Source organism: Neopsephotus bourkii, unplaced genomic scaffold (assembly GCF_033783945.1).
Source record: "Neopsephotus bourkii isolate Nb327-2 ecotype Australia unplaced genomic scaffold, CSIRO-AGI_Nbou_v1 NB_1634, whole genome shotgun sequence".
NCBI lineage: Eukaryota > Metazoa > Chordata > Aves > Psittaciformes > Psittacidae > Neopsephotus > Neopsephotus bourkii.
The window spans coordinates 7,419,839-7,432,829 of NW_026902109.1; the positions used below are offsets into that span (position 1 = coordinate 7,419,839).

Below are 12,991 nucleotides of genomic sequence, written 5' to 3' on the forward strand. Positions count from 1 at the left end.
GCAGAGTGATCATTTGTCTGTCAGCAGTTTACGTACTTTGCAGCTGTGACTCAGGATGCTTTAAGGTTCCAGGTAGCTTTACATACTCTTATTTAATCTAGTAAGAAGTCAGCCATTGATGTTAGTAAACCAATTGTCTTTCAGGATTGCAAAGCACATAATCTACTACTGCTGTGATTTCTGCTGTTAAGCAGACATTGTTATTCCTCATTTTATATTGTGCTAAATTAGTAAAATACATCACTTCTAGAAGTAAAAGGGCTTCTTTAAGGAGATAGCATATCAATTTCTAGCTAGGTTAATTAATTTTGCTATCTTTTTTAAGACAGCAAATAGATATAGTATTTTCATGTGTACAGTCATAGTGCTTATCTGAAAGCAAGCAAAAATGCAAAAGGAAAGAAAGTGGTATATCAGAAGTGGAGGTTAAACCTGTCTTTAGTTAATCTGAAGAAAAATTTCAGTCAGGCTTCTATCTTCATAGAATCATAGAATGGTTTAGGTTGGAAAGGACCTTAGGACCATCAAGTTCCAACTCTCCTGCCATGGGCAGAGACGCCTCACCCTAGACCATGTCACCCAAGGCTCTGTCCAACCTGGCCTTGAACACTGCCAGGGATGCAACCCATTCCAGTGCCCCACCACCCTCACAGTAAAGAAATTCCTCCTTATATCTAACCTGAACTTCCCCTGTTTAAGTTTTAACCCATTACCCCTTGTCCTGTTGCTACATTTAATGATGAAGAGTCCTTGCCCAGCATCCTCATAGGCCCCCTTAAGATACTAGATGGCTTCTGTGAGGTCTCCATGCAGCCTTCTCTTCTCCAGGCTGAACAGCCCCAGCTTTCTCATCCTGTCTTCATACGGGAGGTGCTCCAGTCCCCTGACCATTCTCGTGGCCCTCCTCTAGACTTGTTCCAACAGCTCCATGTGCCTTTCATGTTGAGGACACCAGAACTGCATACAATACTCCAAGTGAGGTCTCACAAGAGCAGTGTATAGGGGCAGGATCACCTCCTTTGTCCTGCTGGTCACGCTTCTTTTGATGCAGCCCAGGATACGGTTGCCTTTCTGGGCTGCGAGCGCACGCTGAAGCTGGCTCATGTTAAGTTTCTTATCAACCGACACCCCTAAGTCCATCTTGTTGCAACCTTCCTTTGCCTTTGGCTTTGTGTATTATTGAAAATCTTCACCCTCTAAGGATTGCTTTTCAGTTACCAATATTTTTTAAGAGGCATGACTTATCTAGTGTACAAATATTGTAATTTGACAAAAAAAATAACATAAACTATTTGACCATTACTGGTAATTGCACAGTAAGATACTTTCATCACCTCCTTCGTTAGAGAGCACGTTAAAGAATTAGTGCCTCAGGGCTTTATCTCATGATTATACAAGCGAAATTGTAGGTTTTATATATTTTACTCTCTCTTTTTTCTCCACCCCCCAAGTTGAAGGAGATTAACATTTAACATTTGGCCCTTTTTCTAGTGTTCACTATATTCTTATTGCTTCTGAAGAGATACCAAGATGCAGAAGACAAGGCAATAGCCTTGATAGATTGATGATTGCAACCTGAATTTAAAATTTTACTTTGTCTGAAATGTATGTGCTAAGAACGAAGGCTCAGTGAGAGGCTTGGTGCTCTGCCATTCTGCATGTGATTTAGGCACTGAACATCTGTCTATTCTTTTTTCATTTTCTCATAGTTCGGACCAATGTAGGGATTCTGTTACCTCATATGTCAAAGGAGAAGCAGGGAAGCCAGAAACAAATGGAAGCCTATCCGAATCCACAGCAGAGGCGAAAACTAAATCCTACACCCAGGAATCTTTAAATGATGTGGGAAAACAGAGTGACAAAGAAGCCCCCAAAACAAAGCCCCAAATTTCAGCTGGTGCTGATGAGCAAATGTTATCATCAACAGCATATCAAAAATCTTTGGAAGAGGCTAGCAAGCCAACAACAGAAAGCAACAAAACATCTGTGCCTGTCAGTGTGAAGAAGATGAGCTGGGTTACTTCTGAGGATGGCAAGCCAAGAACAAGCATCCAGGAGGAGGAGGGAGCAGTAATGTCTGAACAGAAGGTACAGTGTATCCTGTAATAATTAGCTGTGTGAGGAGTCCCTATTGCTTGACATAGTTTTTTTGTAAGACTTGAAACGTTGTTTGTGACAGGGTTCCTTTTTTTTTTTTTTTTTAATCCTTCTTGATGCCTTTTCTATTTATTGCTAAATTAAGAAAAATGGAAGTTAGTGGAAATTTATATTCTGTGGTATGAATAGAATAAGGTGCAGTTGGGGAAGGCAAAGTTGCCAAGCAAGGCTGCATAATCTTCTGCCTGACTGGCCCTGAGCCCTGGAAGAGGTTAGAGCAGCTTCTGGGACTGCTGTTCCACATCGCTGGGGAGCAGGCCCCTTTCGTGCCCCAACATACCACCTGTGCAAACAGTGCCAAACAGCTCAGCAGTCCTCCATCTGTTCCAGTAAGGTGATGCCACTGGTTTCTACTCTTTTGTGACATTGAAGTGAGTGAAGAGAGGTAGGGACTCTTCAGTCTCTACCCTGCTTCTTGTCCCCAACTTCCCCTGCATTTTTTCACTCTGTCAATTTGCAGAAATATAAATTTTGGGTAGTATATGATCTCCTCATATTTTTTGTTTCATGGCCTTATTCATCCCAGCTTCAAGGTGCATCCAGCCAAGAGGAATCAAAATATTGCCAAATGTGTAAAGCAGTTTTCCAGGTGGTGGGTTTTTCTTCTTAAAATTCTGTGGAGGGACTCCCCTTCAGTTCTACCTTGCCTGGCATCCTTTACTCAGTGCCTCAGTATAAGTTTTCTTCTGTCAATGAAGATTTTTATAGCTTTCTCAGTTGCTTATATTTATTTCTTCTGTCAATGAAGATTTTTATAGCTTTCTCAGTTGCTTATATTTATTTCCCAGAAGCTTAAAAGCAAAGTTTATTCAGCAAATGCCTTGTAGCCTTGTAGCTGTGCACACCTCACACCCCAGCAGTGGGAGGGTTGCCATGAAATAGACCACAGGGCCAGCAGGGAACCAGGCTGGAAAAAGGAATTGCAGTTCCTTCTACATTCCTCTATCTGCTGAGATTGTCTCTTCCTGCGTGTAATACAGGAGGAGATTATAACTTCTGGAGGCTAGATATTTCAGTAGAATTGCATCTACATGATATAGTTGTGGTTTTTTTTTCTGTAGCACAATAAAAACGTTGGCAGTGGTGGGCTGCAATAAGTCATTTAGGTTTAAATTAGTTCATTTTCGATTATACAACCAAGCGTTCTTTTATTAGATGGTAACCTAATCAGTCTCAGCAGTTATGCAGTATATGATTGTTATTATCTTGTTATTAGTTTGTGACACAGTTGAAGCAGCAAAGATCTTTCCTAATGTTCACTAATTACTGGAATGCTTTAAAAATGTAAGAGCCTTCTGCAAAGGCAGTTAAAGGCAGATGGCATAGTTCCTTCAGTGTCAGTAGGCTTTGAGGCAGACCTCAGGCTTATATTATGCTACATTTAAATGCAGGGCTAAGCATAGATGCACACTTTAACATGCTGAGGGTGTGCAGCAGTGCTGCACTTCCCCCTCCAGACTCCCATCAGGGAGAAGATAAGTTGTCATCTCCTTTTGTGTGCTTTTTAATTTTGAATACCCTTTATGATTAGGAAGAATAAGATCTTGCTTTTCTTATGCGTGCCTTTTGCGCTACTCCTGCTTTTCTAGTAATGGCTGATAATCTTCTAAATAGCAAGTCTTTTTATAGACATGATCTTTGAATAAACTGGTATCAGAAAATAATGTCATTTCTAAACCTGGATCTCTCACAAAACCCAAATGGGTAACAAACTAGTGTTTGTTAAAATGGCAAGAATTGGTTCTAATATCTTGTTGATATTCCTTCAAGAATTAACTTGAATTAGTCAGTAGTTTAATTGCTAACACAGTCCAATTCATGGTGAGACACTTCATGTGCCATCATGAAAATAGAAATCTCAACTGCAGTCTTTCGGAAAGACGTTCTTCAGAAATGCTCAATAAAGAGAAAAGTATGGAAGAAACAGATTTATTTCTGTGGAAAAAAAGGGGAGACAAAGTAAATTCCACAAGTAAGAGATTTTTTCTGTGACCCATTTGGAAAGAGCTAAGAAATAAAAGTCATCCAGCTGCAGGCTGAGGGCTGCGTCAACGTTTTGGCATGGAGTTTGCAGCAAGAGATAAACTCAGATGACTGATACTGGGTTGCTAGCTGGTGACGTGGATGAAACAAATTGTTGGCCTCATCCCAAGTCCAGGTAGGTGCCCAGGAGCTTACAAAAGCAGTGCATCAATGGTGTAGGCCATATAATTCTCTGCAAATGCTCAAGCATCAAATTCCAGTGATCTGTTCAAATGAGCAGAGCAAAGCACTGTTGCTGTATTACCCCAAAGAAGGTGATGTCCACCATGTGGTTGAGGTGACTCCCAGTGTTAGAATTTGATCATCAATAAACCACTCTTTATTAAAGCTCTTTATTAAAAAGAACTCTTGCTCCAAAACCTTTGTGCCCTCTGGGAATCTTCTGCTTTTTATTACTTCTTCTAGATAGGGTTAGAGTATGATTTCTTTGCACGTATATATGCTTAGTTAGGATCAGAGAACAGCAGGAGATTTTATATGCAGATGAATACTGTCATCCTGCCCTAAGTGCTTTTTGTTTTATAGTCCTTTTTTCCTCCACCCACCTATGCCTATTCTTACTTTGCACATCATTTCTGAGAGCTGCTTCTTGTTTGGGATGTCTTGGGCCACATTCAAAGAGAGAAACAGAAATGCAGTTAGCAATATCCACTATTCATTACTTTAAAATCGGGTTTGGGCTGTCTTAAAATAGTTATAGAGAAAATTTTCAGGTTTTTGTGTTCAGAAAAGGTTGATTCAGCCAAAAATCATGTGAGAAAAGCCTCATCCTGAGTGCATCATGCACATGGGTACAAAGCCCTCTGCCAGGCTTGTGCACGCAGAGCCGCTGAGCTCCAAAGCTGAGGAGCTACTTGGAATTTGAAGGGGAAAACATTGGGGCTGTCAGAGGGCACCAGGGTGAAGTAGGTGCCTGCATGTAATTGTGGTACCTGTTGGCACCAAGCTGAGACCCGTGTCAGGCTGTTCCCCCTTGCCCTGAGCTGTGGTCTACCAGTTCCCTTCTTAAAAAGCAAAGAATGATTGTACTTCACACCACAGTTTTGTTACTTAAAAGTAGATAAATACTGAGCAGGAAAGCCATTTACATGGAGAAGTTCTTCAAAATGCTCATTTGTAATCTTTTTGAAGGTGCTTGGTTCATTAAATCTTTCTGTGTGACTGTCTTTATGACGGAATTAACTTCCCACATACCTTGTGAGTTTATAAATGTTAATTTTTGAAGAGGAAAAAGCAAAGAGGTTTTTTTTGTACACAAAATTTTTGACTACTATATAAAATTTAGGAACTCCACAGGTCAGATGCATTTCAAATACCATTTTCCTTAGACTTAAGAGCTGCTGAGATGTTCCATACCTGGTTATCAAGCTGCAGCATGCTGAGGAGCAAAAAGGCCTCTTCCCACCATATACATCAAGAGCAAAAAGGCAAATCATTATGTACATAATAGAGGCAGAAAAAACACTGTCCATGATAACCTCTGTTTTCTTCTCCTAGTCCTGATCAGCATGTTCTGTCTTGCAAACGTGCTGTTCAAATGTACTAAAACTGCATTTATTAGGAATGTAGTGACAGTGAAAGTGAGCTTGTGAGTGATTCAAGCTCAGATGAAGAACAGAGAATTACTACAAGAGTTTATCGACGGCGGTTGATTCTGAAGGTATTTTGTGATTTGAATTCTTGAGGCAACTCTGGCATGTACATGGGTTTGGAGTGCTGTGTCAGAATTTCAGGTTTGGCATACTGGAGTCCCTCTGGAAGTTTGCTTTCCATTGCCAGTGTGTATTTATAACCAAGTGCTAGGCAGTCTTTCCTTGCTTAACCCAGACGTCTATGGTTGTCTTATGCTGGAAAACAACTGTGCTGCATGGCATGTTGTGCCCATCACTACCACTGTTTTGCATGGCATCTTAAAGACTACAGCTAGATGCAGTGTGTTGGTCTGATGCAGAGCAAAATGAATTACAGACAGATATGGGTGACTTTTCTTTTTTGTTTTCTTACAAAAAAAATCTCTAAATTACAAGTTTAAAAATTGCAGGAATGTACATGAGTCGGATACAGGAGAGTATTAGCCATGTGCTCTGGTTGAAACTTGTGGTCCTAAGTGCATAATGTGTTCTGGAAAGCCTCCTCAAAACAGCATGTGATCCTGATTTAAAACCTACCAAAGTTAATAAGAATCTTTGCATTGCTTTCAGTATGCTTTATTTAGTATATTTGTTTACAGATGGCCTTTATTTACAGCACAATGTACTTTATATACTGATAACAATAGCACAGTCATATTAAGAACTACTTTTGCCCTCATATTTTTTCTTTTGTGTTCATATAGTATGGCATTATTTGCCTGCAGCAATAGCATAAGAAAATAATTCTGCACTGGAAACCATTATGTTAATCCCTCAGTAGTTTACAGGATTTATTAGATTCTTACTAGAAAATCATGCAGTCAAGCTATGAAAAAGACAGCCAACCACCATAGCGCTGTTATAGCACCCACTGACTTTGCCTAAGGTATAATTGTTACTTTAGTAATGATTCATGACACTCTGATTGCACATATCTATATTATGGTTATTTGCATGCTTAGTGGAGAAGAGAATGCAATGCAGGCACTGCACCTTGTGTATGGTTTGGATGGCAGATAAGTTGCTCCACACAGCTACTGATCTGTCCAAGATACAGACACTTTCAGAAAAGGTAGGATTACATTTCTGACTTTCATCACCCTGAACTACTTCAGTGTACCAGTCAAGCTTCCATTTGGGAAAAGACAGGAATTGCAAAAATTAGCTCGGTAGAAGTGAATGTTTTGCCTGATACCTCATCTTTACTGGCAGAACCTGCGGCATTCCATGAATGGCCCTGGGCTGGTCAGGATATAACTCTTTGTCAGTAATTCGCTCTGCAGATAAGACATGACTAGTAAGAAAAAGGAATGTAGTTTCCATTTTCAGACAGGGCAGGTGGCCTGTGGGTGATTTAACAGACCCACCATTGCTGTTAAGAGTGTTTCTGGTAGGACATAAAGTATCCATGTGCTGAAAGTTTTAACGGCTGCATAGTTGGCCTGTGGCTGAGGTCCTCCACCCAATTTATGTCTGAACTGTTTTAGTGACCGCTGGTTTGGAGCCAGGAAATGTCAGAGTAGAAAACAGAAAGTATTTAAAAGGCAGCCGTCACTTGCTTTCCAAGTGCATCCACACAGTTTAGAGAAAGGCACAGAAATTTGTTTTTTAATGTTGTGGTGTAATTTGGCACTGAACTTTTGACAGAGCAGTGGTAAAGCAGTGTATATAGTTTTGTAATCTGCAGCTAGTGCAGATGCAGTCAGGAGGGTGTGCATGGTGAGTTGCAGGCAGCTGAACCTGCTCTGTTGAGAATGTGTCTGATCTGAACTGGATTAGAACTGTACCTTTCTCTTGATTAGAAAATACATGTGACACTTCTGTCGTTTTTGTGATGATTTATAGCTTCTCTTTTATCCCCCACTCTGCATCGCCAGAAAATCTTAGAACAAGAAAAATTTTCAAAGCAGCAATCATCAGGCCTTTTAGGGAAAGAGTTTGATAGTGGAAATAACCATTTCAGTAAATATATTTTAATCATGTAAAGTTCATGAAATGGTGGTATGAAATGGAAGAATGTAGCTTTAAACATTGGTAGGGATCTGGACTTCAATTTTCTGCCCTGAGATTCTGTTTGGGTACACTGAAATCACTGCAAGAGCATGCACAGGCTGAAGAACAGTAACTTGTTCAGGGAAGAGGACTCAGGATGCCGTGCTCAGTCATGGAGCAATGCTCTCGGCCTGCAGAGTAAAAATAACTCCTGTGTTTCTGCCACAGGGACCCAGGCCGTGGTTGGGAGCTGCAGGCTCTTGCCTGCCAGTGCCTGCATGCCTAGCAAGTGGGTGCTGTGCCCAATCCCACAGCCCCAGTCCCCCTCTGAGGCTCACACTGAGCATAGCTGGCATTGCCTTCATGGAGCAGTAGTAAGAGGAGAATCAGACTCTCCTTCTACTCCTGTGTTCTCTGACACTCTTGGCTAGCCAAATAGTCATTATGGGGATGATGCGGAGTGGGAGGCAGCAGTGTTTTCCCTCTAGCTCCCCTGTCCCCCAAGCAGAAATCCTGCCACACACTAATGCTGAAATGCCCCAAGGCTTTTCTGCAGTCACACCTTGACCATGGGAGTACTTGTCTTACATTGTCTCATGTTACTGTTACTTAGGAGCCAGCACTAGAAATCTGTGTGGAATTTGCATTCTCTGGAATATGAACCATTAGAACACCTGAAGAAACAGGGCGCAGGCTTCACAAATGGATGGCAGTGCTGTGGCCAGGCTGCCAGTCTGCTCTGACAGCTTGTGCCAACAGCAGCAGCACAGGGGGGATGAGGGTGCGCTTGGATCAGAACTGCGCATGGGAGCTCTGTAGGTTTAGCATAGCATGTATTCATTAATGCCTGCATGTAATTAAAAGCAACAGAGGTACTCGTGTAGCCTGCAGGGATAAAATTTGGTAATGCTAAAACCTTGAAGGTAGATGGAGTCCTGTGGAAAAAAGGCTTTGCTATGTGCCTCCACAGCTACTTTCAGGGCTGAATTGCTTCATTACCTTTGTTCTTCTTTCCCAACTTGTTTTTCCTTTCAGTGCCATTCTGCATTATTGCTAACACTATTATTTCCGTTTAACTGCTACCTTAGTTCTCTGTCCTACCCCAGATATGGAGAAAAGCTTTTCTCTTCCCTGGAGGTATTTTCCCAGCAGTCCAAGAGCTGAGTCCTGTCAAGTGTTCAGCACTCTCAAGCACATTCCCATGGGAGTTAGCACTTCAGAGGGCTGAGCCCATAAAACCAGACAAGCAAGGACTGATGCCCATTTCCACATGTAATAGGATCATATTCTAACCTCAAGGTAGTGCAGATGTTTTTGGTTTTGCTTCGTTTCCCCTCTTCTGTTCACATGGCACATTGATGGGATGGGGCATTGCAAAAGAAGCGGGTTTTTATGGTAGTGCAGGAATGTGAGCAATTAGCACACAGGGGAAAAATAAGAGCGCTGCCACAATGTGCACATTCAGAGCTGGATCTAAAGCTCCTTTTATTCACTCATGACAGAAATCAGTGTCTAATTTTTCATGCTTTTTCAAAGGTTGTTAAATCTTTCATGGGTACAAATTTTTGGCAAAAACTGTTTTGTCAGATTCTTGCCAAAACATTTATGGTGGAATTCTGTAATGGAAAACAAAATAGATTTCTAAGCAGGGGTTATTCAAAGCTGATGCAATTTTCTACCTTGCGCTTCTGTTATTTCTTGCCAATTTATATTAAAGATTTGTCTCTTTCCATGCATTTTGCCCATGAAACACCCTATTACTGATTGTGGAGGGTTTGTTTCAGCCTGCACTGCAGGAGTGGCATGGAAGCCTGAGCAGCAGTCAGTCAAAACTAGAACCAGCAGATTTCATTATCTTACTCAGAATAAACTTAATTATGGAAAGTGAAAATGTGGCCATCCTGTAGATGAGAAGAATGAAGGGCCTATGCCCCAGGAAGGGCACATGGGAGTATGTAGTTAGCTGGGCATAGCCTCTCTGCTGCAGTCCCTCCCAGGCTGGGAGAGCTATAGAGTTGTTCTACTCCATAGGTGCCCTCACCCTGAAAGGGAGCAGTAGGGTCAGAGCTGCTGGCCTCAGTGAGATAACACAGAGATAAATTAAAACACAGACTGCAAGTGCTGTTATAAGAGCTCTCCATCATTTTATCCTCCATACAACAAGCAGCATACCTATGACCCAGCTTTCAGTATTGGACTATGCCCTGCCCCATTTGCAGCACCATTTCCTTTCAGGGCTCCTTGGCTTGCCTGTTGATTTGTCTTGTTTCCCTCCCCCTGCCCCCGTGGCTTTAGCAATACATCTGCAAGTCCAGACTCAGCACAGGCACAGGCTGAGTTGTGGCATCTGATTAACAAGGTCTCCCTGCGTAGGCAAAACTCACTAATGAAAATTACCTTAATGAAAGATGTTTGTTTCTACTGCCACTGCCATAGAGGCTTGAGACCCCAAGGAGACGAGACGCAGCTGCTGTTCATGCATTACAGGAATGTGATCTCGAGGCTGAAAGGATTATGTCTTGGTGGTGGCTTAGACCAGTAAGGGAAGAGGTCTGAGCACTCTGTGCAGCTTCTGTTCCCACTGCCTCTGGTCTTTGGTGAAATTAAATATTTAGGGTCTTTGCATCTTGTTTATTTCCACCTGCTTTTAAATTCCTTTTTATCTGTCTGGGTAAGAGACATCCAGCCACACCTTTTTTTCTCCGCTGTTACAACAATACTAGACATATAAAAGGGGCTATTATCCCTCTAGTAACAAAACAAACATGAAAGAAAACCAGAGCTCTGACAAATCTGCAGTGAACTTTGGCACAATACTGCGGCACCGACTGTATAACTCCATTTATCTGGAGGTCCCTGGGAACACCCATAATCTGCAACTAACTCTTAAGAAAATCAATGAAACTGGTGGAAGACTTTGAGGAAGCCGCTCTTTGCTTCTCCTGCCCTGGAGAGCATCAGAGAGAGGATACCAGCTGGTTTTGGCAGGACTACACTCCAGTGAGCAGGGTGACATTAAAGCACTCTGCTGTGCAAAGCTTCCTGGCATGTTCTGGGGCTGAGGCTTGCAGACTGCCTTTGTAAGGTCTAGTCCCAGAGATATAACCGAGCTTCCAGTAACCATGGTATTAAGTTTTCTCCCTGCTTTTCTAAAGCTGTTGGTATTGTGACAGTGATTTTAACTGGTCAAGGGTAGAATAAAGCTCACATAAGTGTGATGCAGCAGAAATAATTTTATTCTTCAGCTGTGACACAGATGCAGCAGGTTTGCGTTTAGAAACAGTTTTTATTGACAAGGTGATCTAATGTGCCATTCTAACCCAAAGCTGGTTTGATATCTGACAAGTAAAACTGCCAGTGGATAAGGTTTTTCCTCACAAACATCCATCTTTATAACTGCATAGGATTACAAATGTCAGTAACTCAGCTCTACCTCCTGCCAATTGTGAGCCTGCCTGCAATTTGTTTAACTACCCACCAGCAAGAGAATTATGAAAGCTGGATTTCACGCACACTGACTGCTGAGTATTTACAGCATTTATCCTTAAACCGTGCTTAAAGGAGCATGTAGCTAATTAAAAAACAAGATTCATCATAGCTTTAAAACTGCATGTTTTTTTTCCAAGACACTTCTTTCAGTGCTTTGATACATTTTTCATTTTAAAGCTGATCACAGTAATTCTCGCTAACTTGTTTTAAGGAATAACCTTGCTCATAGCAGCAGTAAGGAGTCAAAGGACCAGTACACATAAATAATATTACTGTGCCAGGTAGTCTGGTGACCTTACTACTGGCCACGATGTTTTGTTTCTGGTTTTCATGGGTTTTATTGTAGTGATTTGGAGATCCTGTTCATGTGAGGGAATGTCTCCATACGTCTGTGCTCCATGGGGTAAGAGGGACATCTGGGCCAAAGTTCCTTCTTGTTCCTTAGGGCACTGTGTGAAACCCTGCTGGGGAGTCTCTGAGCCCATGGGTGTGAGGCCAGGAAAGGAACTCTGTGGCTAGTTCCCCATCTGTTATGCTTCTGATTAAAGTATGAAGTCTCCAGAATCAGTATTTCCCCCTGTTTCTTGTGGCTAGGAAACCCCACAGGTTTCAGTTCCCAAAACTTTTACCCATTCACTGCCTCCCTGCCACAGCAGCAGTCCCCGTGCCATTCTCATTTCTGCTGTCTTGATCATGAGAAAGGAAGGAGTGGGCCGCCAGCGCTGGGGCCCCGCTCACTGAGGGGGCAGCCTGTTACTTCCCTCTTCCTGACATCAGTGCTTAGGCAGGTATGTAATTTCTCCTTTCCAAGCCCCGCAGAGAGTCTGAGGGACAAATCATATGGGCCCAGCCTAAGCTCCATGTAAAGGTTTCAGCAGCCATTTGTTCTGCTGTGCTGCTTCTTGGGATATCATCATTCCCAGGCCTGGGGACCTCAGTTAGGTCCCTTCAGCCCTGGATGTATCTCAGGTGTGGGTCCTCATCCTTAAGTCCATCTGCAGTGATGTCCACCTGGCTGCGGAAACTTCCTGTCTTTTGGTGATGCTTACTAAAGCATCAAAATTCAAGATTTACAGTTTCTACATAGCCTGTGAAAGTGCAGGGGAAGAGACGTGTAAAATGTCTGAAACTGTTTAATTACCTAATTACCAAGTGGTGATTTTGTTACAGCGTTCAATATGAAATAAGCAAAAATTCTGCATTTCTGAATAATGACAAACGCTGACTGGGTACTCAGTTAGCAGCAGGGCTCTGCTTTTCAGTGCTCCACTCTGGCTTCTGCCTGCTGCAATCTCTCTGAAGTGAGGAAAATGGAAAAACTTGCCAATAGAAAGGACCACAAATGGCTTGTAAACAAAAGGAAAGATTTATTCAGTTTAGAGCTCAGGAATAGCATACAAACCTCATGTAATGTGCATTTTGAAGAAGGAGTGTTTGTAGGGTAAATAGATAAAAAAATAAACATAGCATCGCTGTATCTGTTCATTATAGAGCAGAGCTAGGAGCTTATGTAGATGACTGTAGCATACAGACCACAGTAAATAGAAATCTTATTTACCCTGTGCTATTTAGTATGTGGAAGCATTATGAAATCTTGCTATTGAGCTGTAATAATCTCTTTTCAAATATTATTTTGCTGTTAATATTGAGATAACATGTTTTATGCAGTGTTTCTTTCT

At 41.9% G+C, this 12,991-nt stretch overlaps 1 protein-coding gene across 11 annotated transcripts in view; it reads left to right on the forward strand.

Annotated features, from left to right (window-relative positions):
• The window catches only part of ANK3 (ankyrin 3), a 382,424-nt gene that overhangs the window by 361,686 nt on the left and 7,747 nt on the right, over nucleotides 1-12,991 (forward strand). For 10 of the 11 annotated variants that reach the window (XM_061374053.1, XM_061374054.1, XM_061374056.1 and 7 more), the window contains one exon: nucleotides 1,710-2,088. In XM_061374053.1, the coding sequence (XP_061230037.1) occupies nucleotides 1,710-2,088 (379 nt within the window). Of the gene's footprint in view, nucleotides 1-1,709; nucleotides 2,089-5,761; nucleotides 5,861-12,991 lie in introns of all 11 variants that reach the window. The other variant, XM_061374052.1, reaches the window with a different exon arrangement.